A 24,270-nucleotide genomic window follows, 5' to 3' on the forward strand; every position below is an offset into this window, starting at 1 on the left:
AAACGAGGGAAAAAGCCGGGATCTGCCAGAGCGGGTGCCGAGGAATCAGACTTTCCACACTGCGGTCGAAGCGTTTAGATAAAACCAGATTTATTCTGCCTCTCGGGCCACGCGCTCGTTCCCCTCGAGGAGAGAGAGCCAGCTCCAAAGGCCCCCACGGGGAATCGGAAACTGAGAACGGAGAGCTTGGAATCTCGGAACCCCGTTGTCCCCTGCTCTGCATGCAGTAAGCGCTCAATAAATACGATTGAATGAACGAATGAATCAATGAAGTGAATGAATCTGGGGCCCAGGCCACAACCGGAGATTTGACGAGAGCCTGAGGTGAGTTTTAACAAGAACATTAGACCAGCCGGGGCATTTAGGGGAAGAGGGAGTTGGCAGGCAGTAGGAATTGGGGTTCATGGAGCCAGAGGCAACATTCATGTCAGGGTGTGAGAATGAGAAGACCCCATTCTGTACATGGGTGGTTCATTCACGAGAGGGAGATGAGACGTCCATGGCACCAAGGTTGATACCCTCGTGTGGACAGGGTTCAGGGAGCAGGGAGCCACAGGAGAGAGGAAGAGAGATTCAGCCAGGAATAACGAGCGATTTGTGAGGACAGGACCAGATGATCCCTTCAAACCCATCCTTCTGGGTAAGAGGCGGGTTGGGGGTCGTCCTCAGCGGGGACCGCTACACCCGGTACAAAACATGCACCCCAAAATCCACTCCATCTGTTCCCCCTCCCCCTTCACTGGAAACAGCATCAACGTGCTGGGTCGGGGTTGCGGGTTCTCATGGGGCCCCTCTCCCCAAATCCAGGACGGTTGGCGTGGCGAGCCCCGAGGACTCTGGAGGCCTTCCAACAGCCCCCCACCGATCTCCGCGGAGAGGAGAAGGTGGGAGGGGGCTTCACTGAGATGAGGTTTTACCAAGCAAGGCAGGGGCCATCGTGGTGGTGCCGCTGGCATTGGCACATCAGTCGTCGGGTTCGTTCGCCGGGGCGGGCCCTGTCTCTGGAGGGGACCGCAAGGGGAAGGACCAAACAGTCTGTGATGGGGGTTGGAGAGAAACTTCTTCAGAAACTTCTTTCTTTGGGGCCGAGTTGTGGCGACCTACAGTCCATCAGAATGTGGTCTAGGGCATAAAGGGAAAGGTGGTGGGGAGAGAGAGAGGAAGAGGTACTCGTTGTAATAATAATAATATTAATTAATGATGCCATTTATTAAGCACTTACTATGTGCAAAGCACTGTTCTAAGAGCTGGGGAGGTTACAAGGTGATCAGGTTACAGTGCTCTGCACACAGTAAGCGCTCAAGAAATACGACTGAATGAAAGAATGGATATTTAGTTTACTTGTACATATTTATTCTATTTATTTTATTTTGTTAATATGTTTTGTTTTGTTGTCTGTCTCCCCCTTCTAGACTGTGAGCCCGCTGTTAGGTAGGGACCGTCTCTATGTGTTGCCAACTTGGACTTCCCAAGCGCTTAGTACAGGGCTCTGCACACAGCAAGCGCTCAATAAATACGATTGAATGAATGAATGAATCAGGTTGTCCCACGGGGGGCTCACAGTCTTAATCCCCATTTTACAAATGAGGTACCTGAGGACCAGAGAAGTTAAGTGACTGCCCAAAGTCACACAGATGACAATTGGTGGAGCCGGGATTTGAACCCATGACCTCTAACTCCCAAGACCAGGCTCTGTCTGCTGAGCCACGCTGCTTCTCATAATAACAATGGTATTTGTTAAGCACTTACTATGTGGCAGGCACCATACTAAGTGCTAGGGTAGATACAAGGTACTCAGGTTGGACGCAGTCCTTGCCCCACAAAGGGCTCACAGTCTTAAACCCCATTTTCCAGATGAAGGAACTGAGGCCCAGAGAAGTGAAGCAATAATAACAATAATAATAACAATAATAATAATGGTATTTGTTAAGCGCTTACTTTGTGCCAAGCACTGTTCTAAGTGCTGGGGTAGATACAAGGTAATCATCACCATCATCATCAATCGTATTTATTGAGCGCTTACTATGTGCAGAGCACTGTATTAAGCACTTGGGAAGTACAAATTGGCAACATATAGAGACAGTCCCTACCCAACAGTGGGCTCACAGTCTAAAAGGGGGACACAGAGAACAAAACCAAACATAATAACAAAATAAAATAAATAGAATAGATATGTACAAATAAAATGAATAGAGTAAAAAAAATCATTCATTCAATCGTATTTATTGAGTGCTTACTGTGTGCAGAGCACTGTACTAAGCGCTTGTCCCATGTGGGGCTCACAGTCTTCATCCCCATTTCACAGACGAGCTAACTGAGGCCCAGAGAAGTGAAGTCACTTGCCCAAGGTCAAACAGCAGAGATGTGGCGGAGCCGGGATTAGAATCCAGGTCCTTCTGACTCCCGAGCTTGGGCTCCAACCACTAAGCCACACCGCTTGTGCTCTCCCAAGTGCTTAGCACAGTGTCCTGACCCCAATAAGCGCTCTATAGATACCATTTGTGATGAGAGGAAAGTTTGACTGGGAAGGGAGGCCATGAAGTGATTTCTTCATTCAATGGTATTTAGTGAGCACTTACTGTGAGCAAAGCACTGTACTAAGTGCTTGGGCGAGTACAATCCCTGCTCTGCCACTTGTCAGCTGTGTGACTTTGGGCAAGTCACTTAACTTCTCTGGGCCTCAGTTACCTCACCTGTACAATGGGGATGAAGACTGTGAGCCCCCCGTGGGACAACCTGATCACCTTGTAACCTCCCCAGCGCTTAAAACAGTGCTTTGCACATAGTAAGCGCTTAATAAATGCCATCACAACTTGTACTTCCCAAGCACTTAGTACAGTGCTCTGCACACAGTAAGCGCTCAATAAATACGATTGATTAATTGACTGATATAATGTACTCAAAATCATACCAGATCAGCATTCAACTGCCCAAATGGTCTGGCAAAATTTGTGCAGCTCTAAAAGTGCTCTCCCCCTCCTCCCCCTCCCCATCCCCCCCGCCTTACCTCCTTCCCCTCCCCACAGCACCTGTATATATGTGTATATGTTTGGACAGATTTATTACTCTATTTATTTATTTATTTTACTTCTACATATTTATTCTATTTATTTTATTTGGTTTATAGGCTTCGTTTTGTTGTCTGTCTCCCCCTTCTAGACTGTGAGCCCGCTGTTGGGGAGGGACCGTCTCTATATGTTGCAAACGTGTGCTTCCCAAGCGCTTAGTAAAGTGCTCTGCACACAGTAAGTGCTCAATAAATACGACTGAATGAATAGATACGACTGAATGAATGAATGAATGAATTGAGCAGTTACTGTGTGTAGAGCACTGTACTAGGCGCTTGGGAAGTACAAATCGGCCCCATATAGAGCCAGTCCTGACCCAACAGTGGGCTCACAGTCTAGAAGGGGGAGACAGACAACAAAACAAAACAAGGAGACTGGCTTCTATAGTAACAGTAATTACTATAATACTATATGTATATATATATACACTATATTATATTACATAATAATTCCAGTATATACAATAGATAATGCATATTGTAATTATAATATATTATAATATAATATATTATATTATATATTGTATAATTACTCATTATATTGTAATGACTAATTACAATAGTCATTCATTCAATCATATTTATTGAGCGCTTACTGTGTGCAGAGCACTGTACTAAGCGCTTGGGAAGTACAAGTTGGCAACATCTAGAGACGGTCCCTACCCAACAGTGGGCTCACAGTCTAGAAGGGGGAGGCAGAGAACAAAACGAAACATATTAACACAATAAAATAAACAGAATAAATATGTACAAATAAATATGCATTCAGTCGTATTTATTGAGCGCTTCCTGTGTGCAGAGCACTGTACTAAGCGCTTGGGAAGTACAAGTTGGCAACATATAGAGCCGGTCCCTACCCATCAACGGGCTCACTCGCCACAGTGCATTCAGGGTAAAGCAGAAGCAGCGTGGCTCAGTGGAAAGAGCCCGGGCTTTGGAGTGAGAGGTCATGGGTTCAAATCCCGGCTCTGCCAACTGTCAGCTGGGTGACATTGGGCAAATCACTTCACTTCTCTGTGCCTCAGGTACCTCATCTGTAAAATGGGGAATAAGACTATGAGCCCTCCGTGGGACAACCTGATCACCTTGTAACCTGCCCAGCGCTTAGAACAGTTCTTTGCACATAGTAAGCGCTTAATAAATGCCATCATTATTATTATTATTATTATTATTATTATTATTATTATTATTATTATTATTAAAGCCATACAGGCCCAAGAAGGCTCCTGGGACGTGAGCCATGAGGACCACATCAGGTCTGAATAAAGTCAAACTTGGATGGTTCCGATAGCCTCTCGGGCTCCCATTTCCCTCTTGAAAGTGGAATCGAGGAAGAGGAGCTCAAATAGGTGGGCAGTGAAGATCTGAATTAAAAAAAATAGGCCAGATATCCCAGGACAGCCGGCAGCACGGTTTTCTTTTTTGATTTGGTATTTGTTGAGCACTCACATGCCAGCCACTATACTAAGCGATGCGTGGATACAATAATAATAATTCATTCATTCATTCAATCGTAATTATTGAGCGCTTACTGTGTGCAGAACACTGTACTAAGCACTTGGTACAGCGCTCTCCATCTCCATCTCCATCCTGCCCCTCTCCATCCCCCCCGTCTTACCTCCTTCCCTTCCCCACAGCACCTGTATATATGTATATATGTTTGTACATATTTATTACTCTATTTATTTCTTTATTTTACTTGTACATATCTACTCTATTTATTTTATTTTGTTAGTATGTTTGGTTTTGTTCTCTGTCTCCCCCTTTTAGACTGTGAGCCCACTGTTGGGTAGGGGACCGTCTCTAAATGTTGCCAACTTGTACTTCCCAAGTGCTTAGTCCAGTGCTCTGCACACAGTAAGCGCTCAATAAATACGACTGATTGATTGATTGATTGATAGTGCCAAGAGCACAGGCTTGAGAATCAGAGGACTGTTAAGTGCTTACTATGTGCAAAGCAATCAATCAATCAATCAATCGCATTTATTGAGCGCTTACTGTGTGCAGAGCACTGTACTAAGCGCTTGGGAAGTACAAGTTGGCAACATATAGAGACAGACCCTACCCAACAGTGGGCTCACAGTCTAGAAGGGGGAGACAGAGAACAAAACCAAACGTATTAACAACATAAAATAAATAGAATAGATATGTACAAGTAAAATAAATACATAAATAAATAGAGTAATAAATATGTACAAACATATATACAGGTGCTGTGGGGAAGGGGAGGAGGTAAGACAGGGGGATGGAGAGGGGGAGGAGGGGGACGAGGGGGAGAGCTCGTCAGCTGTATGACTTTGGGCAAGTCACTTCACTTCTCTGCGCCTCAGTGACCTCATCTGTAAAATGGGGATGAAGACTGTGAGCCCCCCGTGGGACAATCTGTTCACCTTATAACCCCTCCCACCAGCGCTTAGAACAGTGCTTTGCACATAGTAAGCGCTGAATAAATGCCATAAAAAAACCCCCATGTAGACAGGTGTCAAAATAGAACAAATCAATCGCATTTATTGAGCGCTTACTGTGTGCACAGCACTGTACGAAGCGCTTGATTAAAGTCATTAACAAAATAAATAGGATGAATCGATCGATTCTCTCAGAACCTCGTTTCTTCCTCCGGGATGCCCTCCGGGGAAGCTCTGAGGGAGCTGGCTTTTGAACCCGCTCCCCGCCTGGGCATCTGCTGGCGGGTAACTTGACCCGTCCCGGCGGGGCACTGGTCACCGAGGGCAATCAATCAATCAATCAATCGTATTTATTGAGCGCTTACTATGTGCAGAGCACTGTACTAAGCGCTTGGGAAGTACAAATTGGCAACACATAGAGGCAGTCCCTACCCAACAGTGGGCTCACAGTCTAAAAGGGGGAGACAGAGAACAGAACCAAACATACCAACAAAATAAAATAAATAGGATAGAAATGTACAAGTAAAATAAATAAATAAATAAATAAATAGAGTAATAAATATGTACAACCATATATACATATATACAGGCAATGAAAACTGACCTCTCCTCTGACAGCTTCTGTCCCTCCGAACCCGCCAGCCCGCCGGGCGAGGCTCCAAGCAGGGCGAAGCCACACGCTCAGACCACTGTTGCCTCATCAGTCATTCTCTCCAATCGACTGGGCGCTCACTGTGTGCACAGCACTGTGCTGAGCGCTTGGGAGAGCAGGATCTAACACTATTAACAGATGCAGTCCTCGCCCAGGATGTGCTTAAAGCTTCCCTATTGCTCCCGCTTCTGCCCGACTCCTCTCTCCCAAGGGAAAGGCATAGTCCCTTGGTGGATAATGATAATAATAATAATGTTGGTGCTATGTGCAAAGCACTGTTTTAAGCGCTGGGGCAGATACAAGGTAATCAGGTTGTCCCGTGAGGGGGCTCACAGTCTTCATCCCCATTTTACAGATGAGGGAACTGAGGCCCAGAGAAGTGAAGTGACTTGCCCAAAGTTACACAGCTGACAGTTGGCGGAGCTGGGATTCGAACCCACAACCTCTGACTCCAAAGCCCGGGCTCCTTCCACTGAGCCATGCTGCTTCCCCTAATAATAATCTTAATTATGATTTTAATTATAATTATTATTAAAATATAATAATATTTATATTATTATATAATAATAATGATAATAATAATAATGAAATTTGTTAAGTCCTATAATCATAATGATAAGAATAATAATGGCATTTATTCATTTAATCATATATATGTTTGTACGTATTTATTACTCTATTTTATTTGTACATATTTATTCTATTTATTTTATTTTGTTAATATGTTTTGTTTTGTCGTCTGTCTCCCCCTTCTAGACTGTGAGCCCGCTGTTGGGTAGGGACCGTCTCTATATGTTGCCAACTTGGACTTCCCAAGCGCTTAGTATAGTGCCCTGCACACAGGAAGCGCTCAATAAATGCGATTGAATTCGCGGAGGATTTTTCAGGGTGAAATCCAGTTCTCTTTTCTCCCTACCTCAGGCCAGACTCCATAGAGACGGAAACAAGAGAAGCGTCGTGGCTTAGTGGATAAGAGCACGGGCCTGGAAGCAGAAGGGCCCGGGTTCTATTCCTGGCTCCGGCACTTAATAATAATAATAATGATGATGGCATTTATTTATTCTATTTATTTTATTTTGTTAATATGTTTTGTTGTCTGTCTCCCCCTTCTAATAATAATACTAATAATGGTATTTATTAAGCACTTACTATGTGCAAGGCACTGTTCTAAGCGCTGGGGGTATACAAGGTGATCAAGTTGTCCCACAGGGGGCTCACAGTCTTCATCCCCATTTTACAGATGAGGTAACTGAGGCCCAGAGAAATTAGGTGACTTGCCCAAAGTCACACAGCTGACAAGTGGCAGAGCCAGGATTCGAACCCATGACCTCTGACTCCATAGTCCGTGTTCTTTCCACTGAGCCACGCTGCTTCTCAATAAATACGATTGAATGAATGAATGAATGAATTTACTGAGCGCTTACTGTGTGCAGAGCAGTGGACTAAGCGCTTGGGTAGTCCAAGTTGGCAACATCTAGAGACGGTCCCTACCCAACAGCGGGCTCACAGGCTAGAAGGGGGAGACAGACAACAAAACATATTAGCAAAATAAAATCAATAGAATAGTAAATATGTACAAGTAAAATAGAGTAATAAATCTGTATAAACATATATACAAGTGCTGTGGGGAGGGGAAGGAGTGCTTAGTACAGTGCTCTGCACACAGTAAGTGCTCAATAAATACGATTGATGATGATGATGAAGGAGGTAGGGCGGGGGGATGGGAAGTAAGCGCTTACTATGTGCAAAGCACTGTTCTAAGCGCTGGAGAGGTTACAAGGTGATCAGGTTGTCCCACGTGGGGCTCACAGTCTTAATCCCCATTTTACAGATGAGGGAACTGAGGCGCTATGTGCCAAACACTGTTCTAAACACTGCGGTAAGGTAATCAGGTTGAACACAGTCCCTGCCCCACATGGAGCTCACAGCCTCATTTGACAGATGAGGCAACCGAGGCACAAAGCAGTGAAGTGACTTGACCAAGGTCACGCGGCAGACAAGCGGCGGAGCCAGGATTAGAACCCACGACCTCGGACTCCCAAGCCCGGGCTCTCGCAACGAGGCCCTGCCGCTTTTCTGAATCGGAAGGGCCTGGGTTCTAATCCCGGCTCCACCGCGCGTCTGCTGTGAGATTTTGGGCAAGTCACTTCACTTCTCCGTGCCTCAGTTACCTCATCTGCAAAATGGGGATGAAGACTGTGAACCCCCACCGTGGGACAACCTGATCACCTTGTAACCTCCCCAGTGCTTAGAACGGTGCTTTGCACATAGTAAGCGCTTAATAAATGCCATTATTATTATTATTATTATTCTCTGGGCCTCAGTTCTCTCATCTGGAACATGGGGATTAAGACAGTGAGCCCCATGTGGGACAGGGACTGTGTCCAACCTGATTAACTTGTGTCTACCTCAGGACTTAAAACAGTGCTTGGCACAAAGTAAGCACTCAACAAGTAACATGATTATTATTATTATTATTAGTTTCCTCCCCCAGCTTTTCTGTCCATTAAATAAATCCTCGTTGCCACCCAGATAGACACCCCCTCCCACACTGGCTCCTGTGTGTGGCACACACAAAAATGTGTGTCTACACTCCTCACTTTGTCACACACTCTCAGCCTCACACCCTGCTCCTTCAGAAGGTCAGGGGTTCTAATCCTGGCTCCGCCACATTAATAATAATAATGATGGTATTTGTTAAGCGCTTACTATGTGCCAAGCACCATTCTAAGTGCTGGGGTAGGTACAAGTGTAACTGTTGGGCAAGTCACTTCACTTCTCTGGGCCTCAGTTCCCTCATCTGTAAAATGGGGATTAAGACTGTGAGCCCCCCGTGGGACAACATGATCACCTTGTAACCTCCCCAGTGCTTAGAACAGTGCTTTGCACATAGTAAGCGCTTAATAAATGCCATTATTATTATTATTATTACAAGGTGATCAGGTTGTCCCACGTGGGGCTCACAGTCTTCATCCCCATTTTTCAGATGAGGTCACTGAGGCCCAGAGTAGTGAAGTGACTTGCCCAAAGTCACAGAGCTGGCAAGCGATGGAGCCAGGATTAGAACCCACGACCTCTGACTCCGAAGCCCGGGCTCTTTCCACTGGGCCACGCTGCTTTTCATGTCTGCTCTGTTGTCTTGGGCAAGTCACTTCACTTCTCTGGGCCTCAGTTCCCTCGACTGTAAAATGGGGATTAAGAGTGTGAGCCCCATGTGGGACAGGGACTGCGTCCAACATGATAATTTGTATCTACCTCAGTGCTTAGCACATAGTAAGTGCTTAAGCAGTATCATACCTATTATTATTATCAATCAATTCATTCATTCAATTGTATTTATTGGGCACTTACTGTGTGCAGAGCACTGTACTAAGCGCTTGGGAAGTACAAGTTGGCAACATCTTCATTCAATCAATCAATCAATCAATCATTGGAGTGCTTATTGTGGGCTGTGTACTAAGCTCTACTGCACAGTGCAATACAATTAAGCCGGTAGCCAGAATCTCTATCCTCAGGGAATTCATTCAATTGTATTTATTGAGCGCCTACTGTGTGCAGAGCACTGGACTAAGCGCTTGGGAAGGACGAGTTGGTAACATATAGAGACGGTCCCCACCCAGCAGCAGGCTCCCATATCTGCTGTGTGGCTTTGGGCAAGTCACTTCACTTCTCTGGGCCTCAGTTCCCTCATCATGGGTCCGAATCCCGACTCCGCCACGTGTCTGCTGTGTGACCTTGGACAAGTCACTTCACTTCTCTGGGCCTCAGTTCCCTCATCATGGGTCCGAATCCCGACTCCGTCACATGTCTGCTGTGTGACCTTGGGCAGGTCACTTAACTTCTCTGAGTCTCAGTTACCACATCTGTAAAATCGGGATTAAGACTGTGAGCCCCACGTGGGACAACTTGATCACCTTGTATCCCCCCCCAGCGCTTAGAACAGTGCTCTGCACATAGTAAGCGCTTAATAAATGCCATTATTATTATTATTATCATCTGTAAAAATGGGGATACAAACTGTGAGCCCCCCGTGGGACAACCTGATCACCTTGTAACCTCCCCAGCGCTTAGAACAGTGCTTTGCACATAGTAAGCGTTTAACAAATGCCATTATTATTATTATTAGAAGGGGGAGATGGACAACAAAACAAAACAATTAGACAATTCCCATGCTGCTTCTCTAATCCAGCGCTTAGTACAGCGTGGTTGAGTGGAAAGAGCCCGGGCTTGGGAGTCAGAGGTGACTGTGAGCCCACTGTTGGGTAGGGACTGTCTCTATATGTTCCCAATTTGTACTTCCCAAGCGCTTAGTACAGTGCTCTGCACACAGTAAGCGCTCAATAAATACAATTGATGATGAGTGAGCCCAGTGTTGGGTAGGGACCGTCTCTATACGTTGCCAATTTGTACTTCCCAAGCGCTTAGTAAAGTGCTCTGCACACAGTAAGCGCTCAATAAATACAATTGATGATGAGTGAGCCCAGTGTTGGGTAGGGACCGTCTCTATATGTTGCCAACTTGTACTTCCCAAGCGCTTAGTACAGTGCTCTGCACACAGTAAGCGCTCAATAATACAACTGATGATGAGTGAGCCCAGTGTTGGGTAGGGACCGTCTCTATATGTTGACAACTTGTACTTCCCAATCGCTTAGTACAGTGCTCCGCACACAGTAAGCGCTCAATAAATACGATTGAATGAATTCCCTGAGGATAGGGACTCTGGCTACCAGCTTTATTGTATTGCACTATGCAGGTAGAGCTTAGTCCACAGCCCACAATAAGTACTCCGATGTTTGATTGATAATAATAATAATAAGTATGATACTGGTTAAGCGCTTACTATGTGCCAAGCACTGTTCCAAGCACTGGGGTAGATACAAATGATCACGTTTGAATGAGTTCCAACCCCGACTCTGCTGCTTGTCAGCTGGGTGACTTTGGGCACGTCACGTCGCTTTTCTGGGCCTCAGTTCCCTCATCTGGCAAATGGGGATTAAGACGGTGGGACATCCTGATTACCTTGCATCCTCCCCAGCGCTTAACACATAGTAGGGGCTTAACAAATGCCATTATTATTATTATTATTATGTTTTGTTTTGTTGTCTGTCTCCCCCTTCTAGACTGTGAGCCCGCTGTTGGGTAGGGACCATCTCTACGTGTTGCCAACTTGTGCTTCCCGAGCGCTTAGTGCAGTGCTCCACACACAGTAAGCGCTCAATAAATATGATTGATGGATTGATTGATAGTATTATTACAGCAGCGTGGCTCAGCGGAAAGAGCCCAGGCTTTGGAGTCAGAGGTCGTGGGTTTGAATCCCGACTCGGCCAACTGTCAGCTGTGTGACTTCGGGCCAGTCACTTCACTTCCTCTGGGCCTCAGTTCCCTCATCTGGAAAATGGGGATAATAATAATAATAAGAATGATGGCATTTGTTAAGCGCTTACTATGTGCAAAGCACTGTTCTAAGCGCTGGGGGGATACGATGTGATCAAGTTGTCCCACGTAGGGCTTACAGTCTTAACCCCCATTTTTACAGATGAGGTCACTGGGGCTCAGGGAAGTTAAGTGACTTGCCCAAGGTCACACAGCAGACTTGTGGCGGAGCCGGGATTCGAACCCATGCCCTCTGACTCCAAAGCCCGGGCTCTTCCCACTGAGCCACGCTGCTTCTCTAAGGATGAAGACTGTGAAGACTTCTCTAAGGATGAAGACGCACAGGATGAAGACTGTGAGCCCCTCATGGGACAACCTGATGACCTTGTATCTACCCCAGCGCTTAGAACAGTGCTTTGCACATGGTAAGCGCTTAACAAATACCAACATTATTATTATTATTATTACAGCGCCTGGCACGTAGTAAGCGTTTTAAGAAATCCAACAAAATCCAATAAAGAGAAAGGGGAATCCGGGAGGGCAAGGCGGGCTTACCCATCCGCTGAAGTGAAACATGCAGTAAGCGGCGATGAGGAGGAGGCCGATGATGATGGCCGCGATGGCCACCCACTTGGCGTTCTGACCGAGTCTTCGGGAGCCTTCCACGTCTCCTTCGTTATAGCTGTTCTGAGCCTGACGGGAGAAAGGAGGAGACGCTCAGTCAGTAGAAGCAGCAGAGAAGCAGCGTGGCTCTGGGAAAGAGCCCGGGCTTTGGAGTCAGAGGTCACGGGTTCGAATCCCGGCACCGCCACTTGTCAGCTGTGTCTCCTTGGACAAGCCATTTCACTTCTCTGAGCCTCAGTTCCCTCACCTGGAAAATGGGGATTAAGACTGTGAGCCCCATGTGGGACAACCTGATCACCTTCTCACCTCCCCAGCGCTTAGAACAGTGCCTTGCACATAGTAGGCGCTTAATAAATGCTATCATCATTATTATTATTATTAGAAGCCGCGTGGCTTGGTGGAAAGAGCTCGGGCTTAGGAGGTTCTTAGGACACGGGTTCTAATCCCGGCTCCGCCACTTGTCAGCTGTGTCACCTTGGACAAGCCATTTCACTTCTCTGAGCCTCAGTTACCTCATCTGGAAAATGGGGATTAAGACTGTGAGCCCCACGTGGGACAACCTGATCACCTTGTAACCTCCCCAGCGCTTAGAACCGTGCTTTGCACATAGTAAGCGCTTAATAAATGCTATCGTCATTATTATTATTATTAGAAGCCGCGTGGCTTGGTGGAAAGAGCCCGGGCTTAGGAGGTTCTTAGGACACGGGTTCTAATCCCGGCTCCGCCCCTTGTCAGCTGTGTCACCTTGGACAAGCCATTTCACTTCTCTGAGCCTCAGTTACCTCATCTGTAAAATGGGGATTAAGACTGTGAGCCCCACGTGGGACAACCTGATCACCCTGTAACCTCCCCAGCACTTAGAACCGTGCTTTGCACATAGTAAGTGCTTAATAAATGCTATCGTCATTATTATTATTATTAGAAGCTGCGTGGCTCAGTGGAAAGAGCCCGGGCTTTGGAGTCAGAGGTCACGGGTTCAAATCCCAGCTCCGCCACTTGTCAGCTGTGTCACCTTGGACAAGCCATTTCACTTCTCTGAGCCTCAGTTGCCTCATCTGTAAAATGGGGATTAAGACTGTGAGCCCCACGTGCAACAACCTGATCACCCTGTAACCTCCCTAGCGCTTAGAACAGTGCTTCGCACATAGTAAGCGCTTAATAAATGCTATCATCATCATTATTATTATTAGAAGCCGTGTGCTTTGGTGGAAAGAGCCCGGGCTTAGGAAGTTCTTAGGACACGGGTTCTAATCCTGGCTCCGCCACTTGTCAGCTGTGTCACCTTGGACAAGCCATTTCACTTCTCTGAGCCTCAGTTACCTCATCTGTAAAATGGGGATTAAGACTGTGAGCCCCACGTGGAACAACCTGATCACCCTGTAACCTCCCCAGCGCTTAGAACAGTGCTTCGCACATAGTAAGCGCTTAATAAATGCTATCGTCATTATTATTATTATTAGAAGCCGTGTGCTTTGGTGGAAAGAGCCCGGGCTTAGGAAGTTTTTAGGACACGGGTTCTAATCCCGGCTCCGCCCCTTGTCAGCTGTGTCACCTTGGACAAGCCATTTCACTTCTCTGAGCCTCAGTTACCTCATCTGTAAAATGGGGATTAAGACTGTGAGCCCCACCGTGGGACAACCTGATCACCTTGTAACCTCCCCAGCTCTTAGAACAGTGCTTTGCACATAGTAAGTGCTTAATAAATGCCATCATTAGTATTATCAGTATTATTAGGTCATCGGTTCAAATCCCCACTCTGCCGCTTGTCAGCTGTGTGACTTTGGGCAAGTCACTTCACTTCTCTGGGCCTCAGTTCCCTATCTGTAAAATGGAGATTAAGACTGTGAGCCCCCCGTGGGACAACCTGATCACCTTGTAACCTCCCCAGCGCTTAGAACAGTGCTTTGCACATAGTAAGCGCTTAACAAATGCCATTATTATTTTTTTTCACTCTGGGCCTCAGTTACCTCATCTGTAAAACGGGGATTAAGATTGTAAATCCTACGCGTATTTGTCCCAGCACTTAGTACAGTACTTAGTACTTAATTTTAATTTAGTACTTAATTTTACAGATCTGTAAAATGAAAACTGTGAGCCCCCTGTGGGACAACCTGATCACCTTGTAACCTCCCCAGCGCTTAGAACAGTGCTTTGCACATAGTAAGCGCTTAACAAATACGATTATTATTATTACGCCATGGTGCTTCCTGTACTAAGCACTTCCTCCTCCTCCTCCCCCAGCCCACACTGGGCTAAAACTTCCCAACATTTCATCTAGAGTTTCATCGTCCCCCTCTCCATCCCCCCATCTTACCTCCTTCCCTTCCCCACAGCACCTGTATATATGCATATATGTTTGTACATATTTCTTACTCTATCAATTTATTTATTTATTTTACTTGTACATATCTATTCTATTTATTTTATTTTGTTAGTATGTTTGGTTTTGTTCTCTGTCTCCCCCTTTTAGACTGTGAGCCCACTATTGGGTAGGGACTGTCTCTATATGTCGCCAACTTGTACTTCCCAAGCGCTTAGTACAGTGCTCTGCACACAGTAAGCGCTCAATAAATATGATTGATGATGATGATCTAGAGTTCTCCACCTCACTCCCTCAGGATTCCTATTTCAGGAAAATTCCACCCTGACCCCAACCTGTCTCCCTTTGGCCCCGGGTTAGAATTATTCCCTAGGAAATGACTCACAAATCCACCTCCCACATCCCTCCTCCCACTTGACTCTCACGTTTCCTCCTGCCTCCAGTAATAATAATAATAATGACGGTATTTGTTAAGCGCTTACTATGGGCCAGGAACTGTATTAAGCCCTGGGGCAGATACAAGCAAACAATAATGTGAGCCCGCTGTTGGGTAGGGACCGTCTCTATATGTTGCCAACTTGGACTTCCCAAGCGCTTAGTACAGTGCTCTGCACACAGTAAGTGCTCAATAAATATGATTGAATGAATGAATGAATAATAACGATAGCATTTATTAAGCGCTTACTATGGGCAAAGCATCGTTAATGGATAGAGCAAGGATCTGGGCTCTAATCTAATATGTTGCCAACTTGTACTTCCCAAGCGCTTAGTACAGTGCTCTGCACACAGTAAGCGCTCGATAAATACGATTGAATGAATGAATGAATAATAATGATAGCATTTATTAAGCGCTTACTATGGGCAAAGCATCGTTAATGGATAGAGCAAGGATCTGGGCTCTAATCTAGTATGTTGCCAACTTGTACTTCCCAAGCGCGTAGTACAGTGCTCTGCACACAGTAAGTGCTCAATAAATACGATTGAATGAATGAATGAATGAATGAATGAATGAATAATCCCGGCTCCTCTACTTGTTTGCTATGTGACCCTGGGCAAGTCTATTTCCTTCTCTGTGCCTCAGTTTCCTCATCTGGAAAATGAGGATTAAGATTGTAGATCCTATGTGTATTTGTCCCAGCACTCAGTACAGTGTCTGGCACATAGTGAAAGCTGAACCAATACCACAATTGTTGTTATTATTCATTCATTCAATAGTGTTTATTGAGCGCTTACTGTGTGCAGAGCACTGTACTAAGCGCTTGGGAAGTACAAGTTGGGAACATATAGAGACGGTCCCTACCCAACAACGGGCTCACAGTATTATTATAGTTATCTTTATTATTATTATAACTCCCAGCCCATTTTTTAAAAATCAGGTTGGACACAGTCCCTGCCCAATGTGGGGCTCACAGTCTCGAGCCCCATTTTACAGATGAGAGAACTGAGGCCTAGAGAAGTGAAGTGACTTACCCGAGGTCACCCAGTGGACACGTGGTGGAGCCAGGATTAGAACCCATGACCGCCTGACTCCCAAGTCTGTGCTCTATCCACCTAGCCATGCTGCTTCTCTGAACATATCTGTAATTTATTTACTTAAATTAATGACCATAGGCCACTCCAGACTATAAACTCAATGTGGGCAGGAAATATATACATGCTTAATGTTCTTTAGTACTCTCCCAAGTGCTTAGTACAGTGCTCTGCACAGAATAAGCGCTCAATAAATATGAATGATTGATTAATTGATTGAACAGAGTTAGCAGACGCACTCCCTACCCACAAGGAGCTCAAACTGATGCTTAATCGTGGATTGTTTGGTTGTTAGTGCTTTTCTTTTTTTTTTGGTAATGGCACTTAAGTCCTTAAAGTGTGCCACACACTGTACTAAGCACTGGGGTAGATAGTAATAATATTAACATAACACATAATGACATGTTTTAGACTGTGAGCCCACTGTTGGGTAGGGACTGTCTCTATATGTTGCCAATTTGTACATCCCAAGCGCTTAGTACAGTGCTCTGCACATAGTAAGCGCTCAATAAATACGATTGATGATTGATGATTAAGCGCTTAGGATGTGCAAAGCACTGTTCTAAGCGCTGGGGAGGTTACAAGGTGATCAGGTTGTCCCACGGGGGATTCACAGTCTTAATCCCCATTTTACAGATGAGGTCACTGAGGCCCAGAGAAGTGAAGTGACTTGCCCAAAGTCTCACAGCTGATAATTGGCGGACCCGGAATTTGAACCCATGACCTCTGACTCCAAAGCCCGGGCTCTTTCCACTGAGCCACGCTGCTTCTCTAATTATGTAGATACAACATAATTGTGTTGGACACATTCCCGGTTCCACATGGGGCTCATGGTCTCAATCCCCATTTCAGTGTGGCTCAGTGGAAAGAGCCCGGGCTCTGGAGTCAGAGGTCATGGGTTCAAATCCCGGCTCTGCCACTTGTCAGCTGTGTGACTTTGGGCAAGTCACTTCACTTCTCTGGGCCTCAGTTCCCTCATCTGGAAAATGGGGATGAAGACTGTGTGCCCCACGTGGGACAATATGATTACCTTGTATCTACCCCCGCACTTAAAACAGTGCTTTGCACATAGTAAGTGCTTAACAAATACCAACATTATTATTATTATTATTTTATCCAATCCCCACGCTGCTGAGAAGCAGCGTGGCTCAGTGGAAAGAGCCGGGCTTGGGAGCCAGAGGTCATGGGTTCTAATCCCGAATTGGCCACTTGTCAGCTGTGCGACTTTGAGCAAGTCACTTCACTTCTCTGGGCCTCAGTTACCTCATCTGGAAAACGGGGATTAAAAGACCCAGAGTTTAGAACAGTGCTTTGCATATAGTAAGTGCTTAACAAATGCCATCATTATTATTTTCCAGATGAGGGAACTGAGGCCCGGAGAAGTGAAGTGACTTGCCCATGGTCACCCAGCAGACAAGTGGCGGAGTCGGAATTAGAACTCAGGTTATATTTTGCTTTCCCGAGCGCTTAGTACAGTGCTCTGCACCCAGTGGGCACTCAATAAATACGACAATGAGTGAATGAATGAATGAAGGACTTTCCAACTCCCAGGCCACTCGCACAAAGTAAACGCTTAACAAATGCCATTATTATTATTATTATTATTATTATTATTCTACAGATGAGGGAACTGAGGCCCGGAGAAGTGAAGTGACTTACCCATTGTCACCCAGCAGACAAGTGGCGGAGTTGGAATTAGAACTCAGGTTATATTTTGCTTTCACAAGTGCTTAGTACAGTCCTCTGCACACAGTGGTCACTCAATAAGTACAACAATGAGTGAACGAATGAATGATTCCCAGGCCCGGGTTCTAACCCAAAACCACATTGCTTATCTCTTTTTCTCTCGCTCTTTCACCAACAGTGGTTTGTTCTGAACTGTGGGTATTCATTCATTAATTCAATCGTATTTATTGAGCGCTTACTGTGTGCAGAGCACTGTACTAAGCGCTTGGGAAGTACAAGTTCACTCATTCATTCATTCATTCAATCATATTTATTGAGCGCTTACTGTGTGCAGAGCACTGTTCTAAGAGCTTGGGAAGTACAAGTTCACTCATTCATTCATTCATTCAATCGTATTTATTGAGCGCTTACTGTGTGCAGAGCACTGTACTAAGCACTTGGGAAGTCCAAGTTGGCAAAATATAGAGACGGTCCCTACCCAACAGTGGGCTCACAGTCTAGAAGACTGTAAGCACGTCGTGGGCAGGGAATGTGTCTGTTTATTGTTGTACTGTCCTCTCCCAAGTGCTTAGTACAGTGCTCTGCACACAGTTAAGTGCTCAATAAATACGACTGAATGGAAGAATGAATGAACTAGGACAGTTACTGAGGATGAGAGGTGGAGAATTCTGTCTCAACTACTGGAAGTGGGAGATCAGAGTGGGAAGTAAGAGAAGCAGCATGGCTCAGTGGAAAGAGCCCAGGCATTGGAGTCAGAGGTCATGGGTTCAAATTCCGGCTCTGGCAACTGTCTGCTGAGTGACTTTGGGCAAGTCACTTAACTTCTCTGTGCCTCAGTTCCCTCATCTGAAAAATGGGGATTAATAATAATGATGATGGCGTTTATTAAGTGCTTATTATGTGCAATGCACTGTTCTAAGCGCTGGGGAGGTTACAAGGTGATCAGGTTGTCCCACAGAGGGCTCGCAGTCTTCATCCCCATTTTACAGATGAGGTGATTGAGGCACCCGAGCAGTGAAGTGACTTGCCCAAAGTCACACAGCAGACAAGTGGTGGAATGGGATTAGAACCCATGACCTCTGGCTCCCAAGCCTGGGCTCTTTCCACTAAGCCTCGCTGTTCCTTGGAAATTGTACTTTCCAAGTGCTTAGTACAGTGCTCTGCACACAGTAAGCGCTCAATAAATATGACTGAATGGATGAATACAATGTCTGGCACACAGTGCTGGTCACAGAGTAAGCACTTAACAAATATCATCATTATCATTAATAAATAACGATTAAAAAAAGGGGGATGCAGGTATGCCTTTTCATGACTGGGGGGCCAGTCGGAAACTGCAGCAATGACAGCCCCCTTCCCCTCTAAACTGGAGCTTCAATCTGATTTACTGAGCGCTTACTCTGTGCAAAGAAGCAGCGTGGCTCAGTGGAAAGAGCCCGGGCTTTGGAGTCAGAGGTCATGGGTTCAAATCCCGGCTCCGCCAATTGTCAGCTGTGTGACTTTGGGCAAGTCACTTCACTTCTCTGGGCCTCAGTGACCTCATCTGGAATATGGGGATAAAGACTGTGAGCCCCACGTGGGACAACCTGATCACTCTGTAACCTCCCCAGCGCTTAGAACAGTGCTTTGCACTTAGTAAGCGCTTAATAAATGCCATCATCATTATTATTATTATTACTAAGCACTGGGAGGGAAAAATCTAACAGCAAACAGACACATCCCCTGCCTACATGACAGCACAGTCTGAAGGGAGAGACAGACATTAATATATACCAGTAAATAAGTAAATAAATAAATTAGAGAGATATAAACAGATATTTACATTCACTCAATCAATTGTATTTATTAAGAGCAGAGCACTGTACTAAGCACTTGGGAAAGTACAATACAGCAATAAAGAGTACCAATGCCAGCGCGCAACAAGCTCATAGCCTGGCGGGTAGAGACTTTCATTCATTTATTCATTCAATCGTATTTATTGAGCACTTACTGTGTGCAGAACACTGTACTAAGCGCTTGGGAAGTACAAGTTGGCAACATAGAGAGACGGTCCCTACCCAAGGGCAGGCTCACAGTCTAGAAGGGGGAGACAGACAACAAAGCAAAGCAAGTGGACAGGTGTCAAGTCGTCAGAATAAATAGAAATAAAGCTAGATGCACCTCATTAACAAAATAAATAGAATAGTAAATATGCACAAGTAAAATAAATAGAGTAATGAATCTGTACAAAACTTTATTTTGTTAGTATGTTTGGTTTTGTTCTCTGTCTCCCCCTTTTAGACTGTGAGCCCACTGTTGGGTAGGGACTGTCTCTATATGTTGCCAATTTGTACTTCCCAAACGCTTAGTACAGTGCTCTGCACATAGTAAGCGCTCAATAAATACGATTGATGATGATGATGATGTACAAACATATATACAGGTGCCATGGGGAGGGGAAGGAGGTAGGGCAGGGGGGATGGAGAGGAGGAGAGGAAAAAGGGGGCTCAGTCTGGGAAGGCCTCTTGGAGGAGGTACTCCAAGTAAAGTAAAGCTAGATGCAGATCATTAACAAAATAAATAGAATAGTAAATATGTACATCAATACAGACATCAAAACAGACAAACATCAATATAAATAAATTCTATTTGTTCCGACAATTTTGACACCTGTCTATATATTTTGTTTTGTTGTCTGTCTCCCCCCTTCTAGACTGTGAGCCCGTTGTTGGGTAGGAACAATGTGCCAATGTGTGTACAGATTGGGTCATCATCATCATCATCATCATCATCATCATCATCAATCGTATTTATTGAGCGCTTACTATGTGCAGAGCACTGTACTAAGCGCTTTGGGAAGTACAAATTGGCAACATATAGAGACAGTCCCTACCCAACAGTGGGCTCACAGTCTAAAAGGGGGAGACAGAGAACAAAACCAAACATACTAACAAAATAAAATAAATAGAATAGATATGTACAAGTAAAATAAATAAATAAATAGAGTAAAAAATATGTACACACATATATACATATATACAGGTGCTGTGGGGAAGGGAAGGAGGTAAGATGGGGGGATGGAGAGGGAGACGAGGGGGAGAGGAAGGAAGGGGCTCAGTCTGGGAAGGCCTCCTGGAGGAGGTGAGCTCTCAGCAGGGTCGGTAGGTCAGCTGTATTTATTGGGCACTTATTCATTCATTCAATCGTATTTATTGAGCGCTGTGTGCAGAACACTGTACTAAGTGCTTGGGAAGTACAATTCAGCAACAAATAAAGACAATCCCGGCCCACACTGGGCTCACAGTCTGTTCGCATACAAGCAGTGGGGAGAATACAATATAACAAGGGGACATATTCCCTGTCCACAACGAGCTTACAGTCTAGAAGGGGAGACAGACAGGAACAGAAATAAATATAAGTATATAAAATGGGGATTGAGACTGTGAGCTCCCAGTGGGACAGGGACGGTGTCCAACCTGATTACTTTGAATTTACCCCAGCACTTGGTACAGTGCCTGGCTCATAGTAAGCGGTTAACAAACACCACAATAATTTATTACTCTTTATATTCTACTTGTACATACTTACTCCTCTATTTAATTTTATTGATGATGCACATATAGCTATAATTCTATTTATTCTGACAGTTTTGACACCTGTCTACTTGTTTTGATTTGTTAATAATAATAATAATAATGGCATTTATTAATGGCAAGTATAATAAATAATAAATATAAGGGATAGGGACATAAGTGGTGTGGGGCTGGAAGGGGGGAGGAATAAAGGGAGCAAATCATGGTGACACAGAAGGGAGTGGGAGAAGAGGAATGGAGGGAGAAGTCAGGGAAGGCCTCTGGGAGGAGATGGGCTTTCAATAAGGCTCCCCCTTCCAGACTGTGAGCCCGCTGTTGGGTAGGGACCGTCTCTATATGTTGCCAACTTGTACTTCCCAAGCGCTTAGTACAGTGCTCTGCACACAGCAAGCGCTCAATAAATACGATTGAATGAATGAAAGAGGGGAGAGTCACTTTCTGTGGGATATGAGGAGGAAGGGCGTCCCAGGCCAGAGGCAGGACATGGACGAGAGGTTGGTGGTGACCCACGGGGCCACCCATACAACTGATCACGTTGTAACCTCCCCAGCGCTTAGAACAGTGCTTGGCACATAGTAAGCGCTTAACAAATCCCATCATTATTATTATTGTTATTCTCTGTGCCTCAGTGACCTCATCTGTAAAATGGGGATTAAGACTGTGAGCCCCACATGGGATAACCTGATCACCTTGTAACCTCCCCAGCGCTTAGAACAGTGCTTGACACATAGTAAGCACTTAATAAATGCCATTATTATTATTCTTATTCATTCATTCAATAGTTTTTATTGAGCTCTTACGGTGTGCAGAGCACTGTACTAAGCTCTTGGGAAGTACAGCAGCGTGGCTCAATGGAAAGAGCACGGGCTTGGGAGCCAGAGGTCACGGGTTCTAATTCCGCTTCTGCCACTTGTCAGCTGTGTGAATTTGGGCAAGTCATTTCTCTTCTCTGGGCCTCAGTTCCCTCATCTGTAAAATGGGGATTAAGACTGTGGGCCCCACGTGGGACAACCTGATCACCTTGTATCCCCCCCATAGCTTAGAACAGTGTTTTGCACACAGTAAGCGCTTAATAAATGCCATCATTATTATTATTACCATTATTACAATTCGGCAACGGATAAGAGACGGCCCCTACACAACAATGGACTCACAGTCTAGAAGGGGGAGACAGACAACAAAACGAAACATGTAGACAGGTGTCAAAATCGTCTGAACAAATAGAATTATAGCTATATGGATAGATAGATAGATAGATAGATAGATAGATAGATGAGATAGAAAAGAGCGGTTGGGAGGGAACAATATAACAGAGTTGGTAGGCAAATTCCCTGCCCACAGGGCGCTTAGAACAGTGCTTGGCATATAGTAAGTGCTTAACAAATACCATCATTATTATTATTATTATTACAGTCTGAGGGGGAGACAGACGAGAAAAATAACTACAGATATGAACATAAATGCTCTGGGGCCGAAAAGGGGGTGACACTCATTCTGGGCAGGGAACATTTCTTCTAATTCTGTTGTACTGGACTCGCCCAACCGCTCAGAATAGTGCTCTGCACATGGTAAGTGTTCAGTAAATACTATTGATTGACTGAAGCGAAGGACAACTCGGAACGGTGACGGAATTGGGAAAATGAGGGCTTAGTTGGGGAAAGATGTGAGCTCGTTGTGGGCACGGAATAATAATAATAATTATGGTACTTGTTAAGCACTTACTATGTGACAAGCACCGTTCAAAGCACTGGGGTAGATACAAAGTCATCAGGTTGTCCCATCTGGGGCTCACAGTCTTAGTCCCCATTTTACAGATGAGGTAACTGAGGCCCAGAGAAGTCATTTGCCCAAGGTCACACAGCAGACAAGTGGCGGAGATTTGGATTAAAATTAGGATTAGTTCTCTTCCTTTCTTCAAAGCCCTACTGAGAGCTCACCTCCTCCAGGAGGCCTTCCCACACTGAGCCCCCTCCTTCCTCTCCCCTTCCCCATCCCCCCCGGCCTTACCACCTTCCCCTCCCCACAGCACCTGTATATACTTATGTACGTATTTATTACTCAATTTATTTAGTTATTTTATTTGTACATATTTATTCTATTTATTTTATTTTGTTAATATGTTTTGTTTTGTTCTCTGTCTCCCCCTTCTAGACTGTGAGCCCACTGTTGGGTAGGGACCGTCTCCATATGTTTTCAACTTGTACTTCCCAAGCACTTAGTACAGTGCTCTGCAGACAGTAAGCGCTCAATAAATACGATTCAATGAATGAAAATTGGAACCCATGACCTTCTGACCCCCAAGCCCCTGCATTATCCACTACACCACGCTGCTTCTCTATGCATCTGTTGTTGCACTGTACTCTCCCAAGCACTTAGTACAATGCTTAGCACATAGTAAGCGCTTAATAATTGCCATTATTATTACTATTCTTCATTCATTCAATCGTATCCTCCCCTGCATTATCCACTACGCCATGCTGCTTCTCTATGCATCTGTTGTTGCACTGTACTCTCCCAAGCACTTAGTACAATGCTTAGCACATAGTAAGTGCTCAATAAATACGACTGAATGAATGAAGGAACTAGCAGAACGCCCTTGTGGAACAATGGGAGGTGAAGGCCTTTCCCAAGCGCTTAGTACAGTGCTCTGCACACAGTAAGCGCTCAATAAATACGATTGATGATGATGATGATGAAGGCCTGGGGGAGCTGGAGGGCTCACTGGTTAGAGCTCAGTGCCCACTGCTGAGTCATGGGTGTTTTCATTCCTGGGAGGGTTGATACTGTCTTTAAGGCAACTTTTGTCAGGCCAAATAGCCCAGCTTTTTTCCCTCAAGGGGCAATAATAATAATAATAATAATAATAATAATAATAATAATTGGTATTTATTAAGCGCTTACTATGTGCAAAGCACTGTTCTAAGCGCTGGGGAGGATACAGGGTGATCAGGTTGTCCCACGTGGGGCTCACAGTCTTAATCCCCATTTTACAGATGAGGTAACTGAGGCCCAGAGAAGTTAAGTGACTTGCCCAAGATCAC

At 45.1% G+C, this 24,270-nt stretch overlaps 1 protein-coding gene across 1 annotated transcript in view; it reads right to left on the reverse strand.

Annotated features, from left to right (window-relative positions):
* Window positions 1-215: 215 nt before the first annotated feature.
* Window positions 216-24,270, reverse strand: part of TMEM233 (transmembrane protein 233) — a 28,787-nt gene continuing 4,732 nt past the window's right edge. The window contains exons 2-3 of the mRNA XM_038763872.1: window positions 12,053-12,190; window positions 216-1,122 (exon numbers count right to left, since the gene is read on the reverse strand). Of these exons, the coding sequence (XP_038619800.1) occupies window positions 1,111-1,122; window positions 12,053-12,190 (150 nt within the window). The 3' untranslated portion in view covers window positions 216-1,110. The remainder of the gene's footprint in view (window positions 1,123-12,052; window positions 12,191-24,270) is intronic.

This window comes from Tachyglossus aculeatus, chromosome 21 (genome assembly GCF_015852505.1).
Source record: "Tachyglossus aculeatus isolate mTacAcu1 chromosome 21, mTacAcu1.pri, whole genome shotgun sequence".
In the NCBI taxonomy this organism is placed as follows: Eukaryota; Metazoa; Chordata; class Mammalia; order Monotremata; family Tachyglossidae; genus Tachyglossus; species Tachyglossus aculeatus.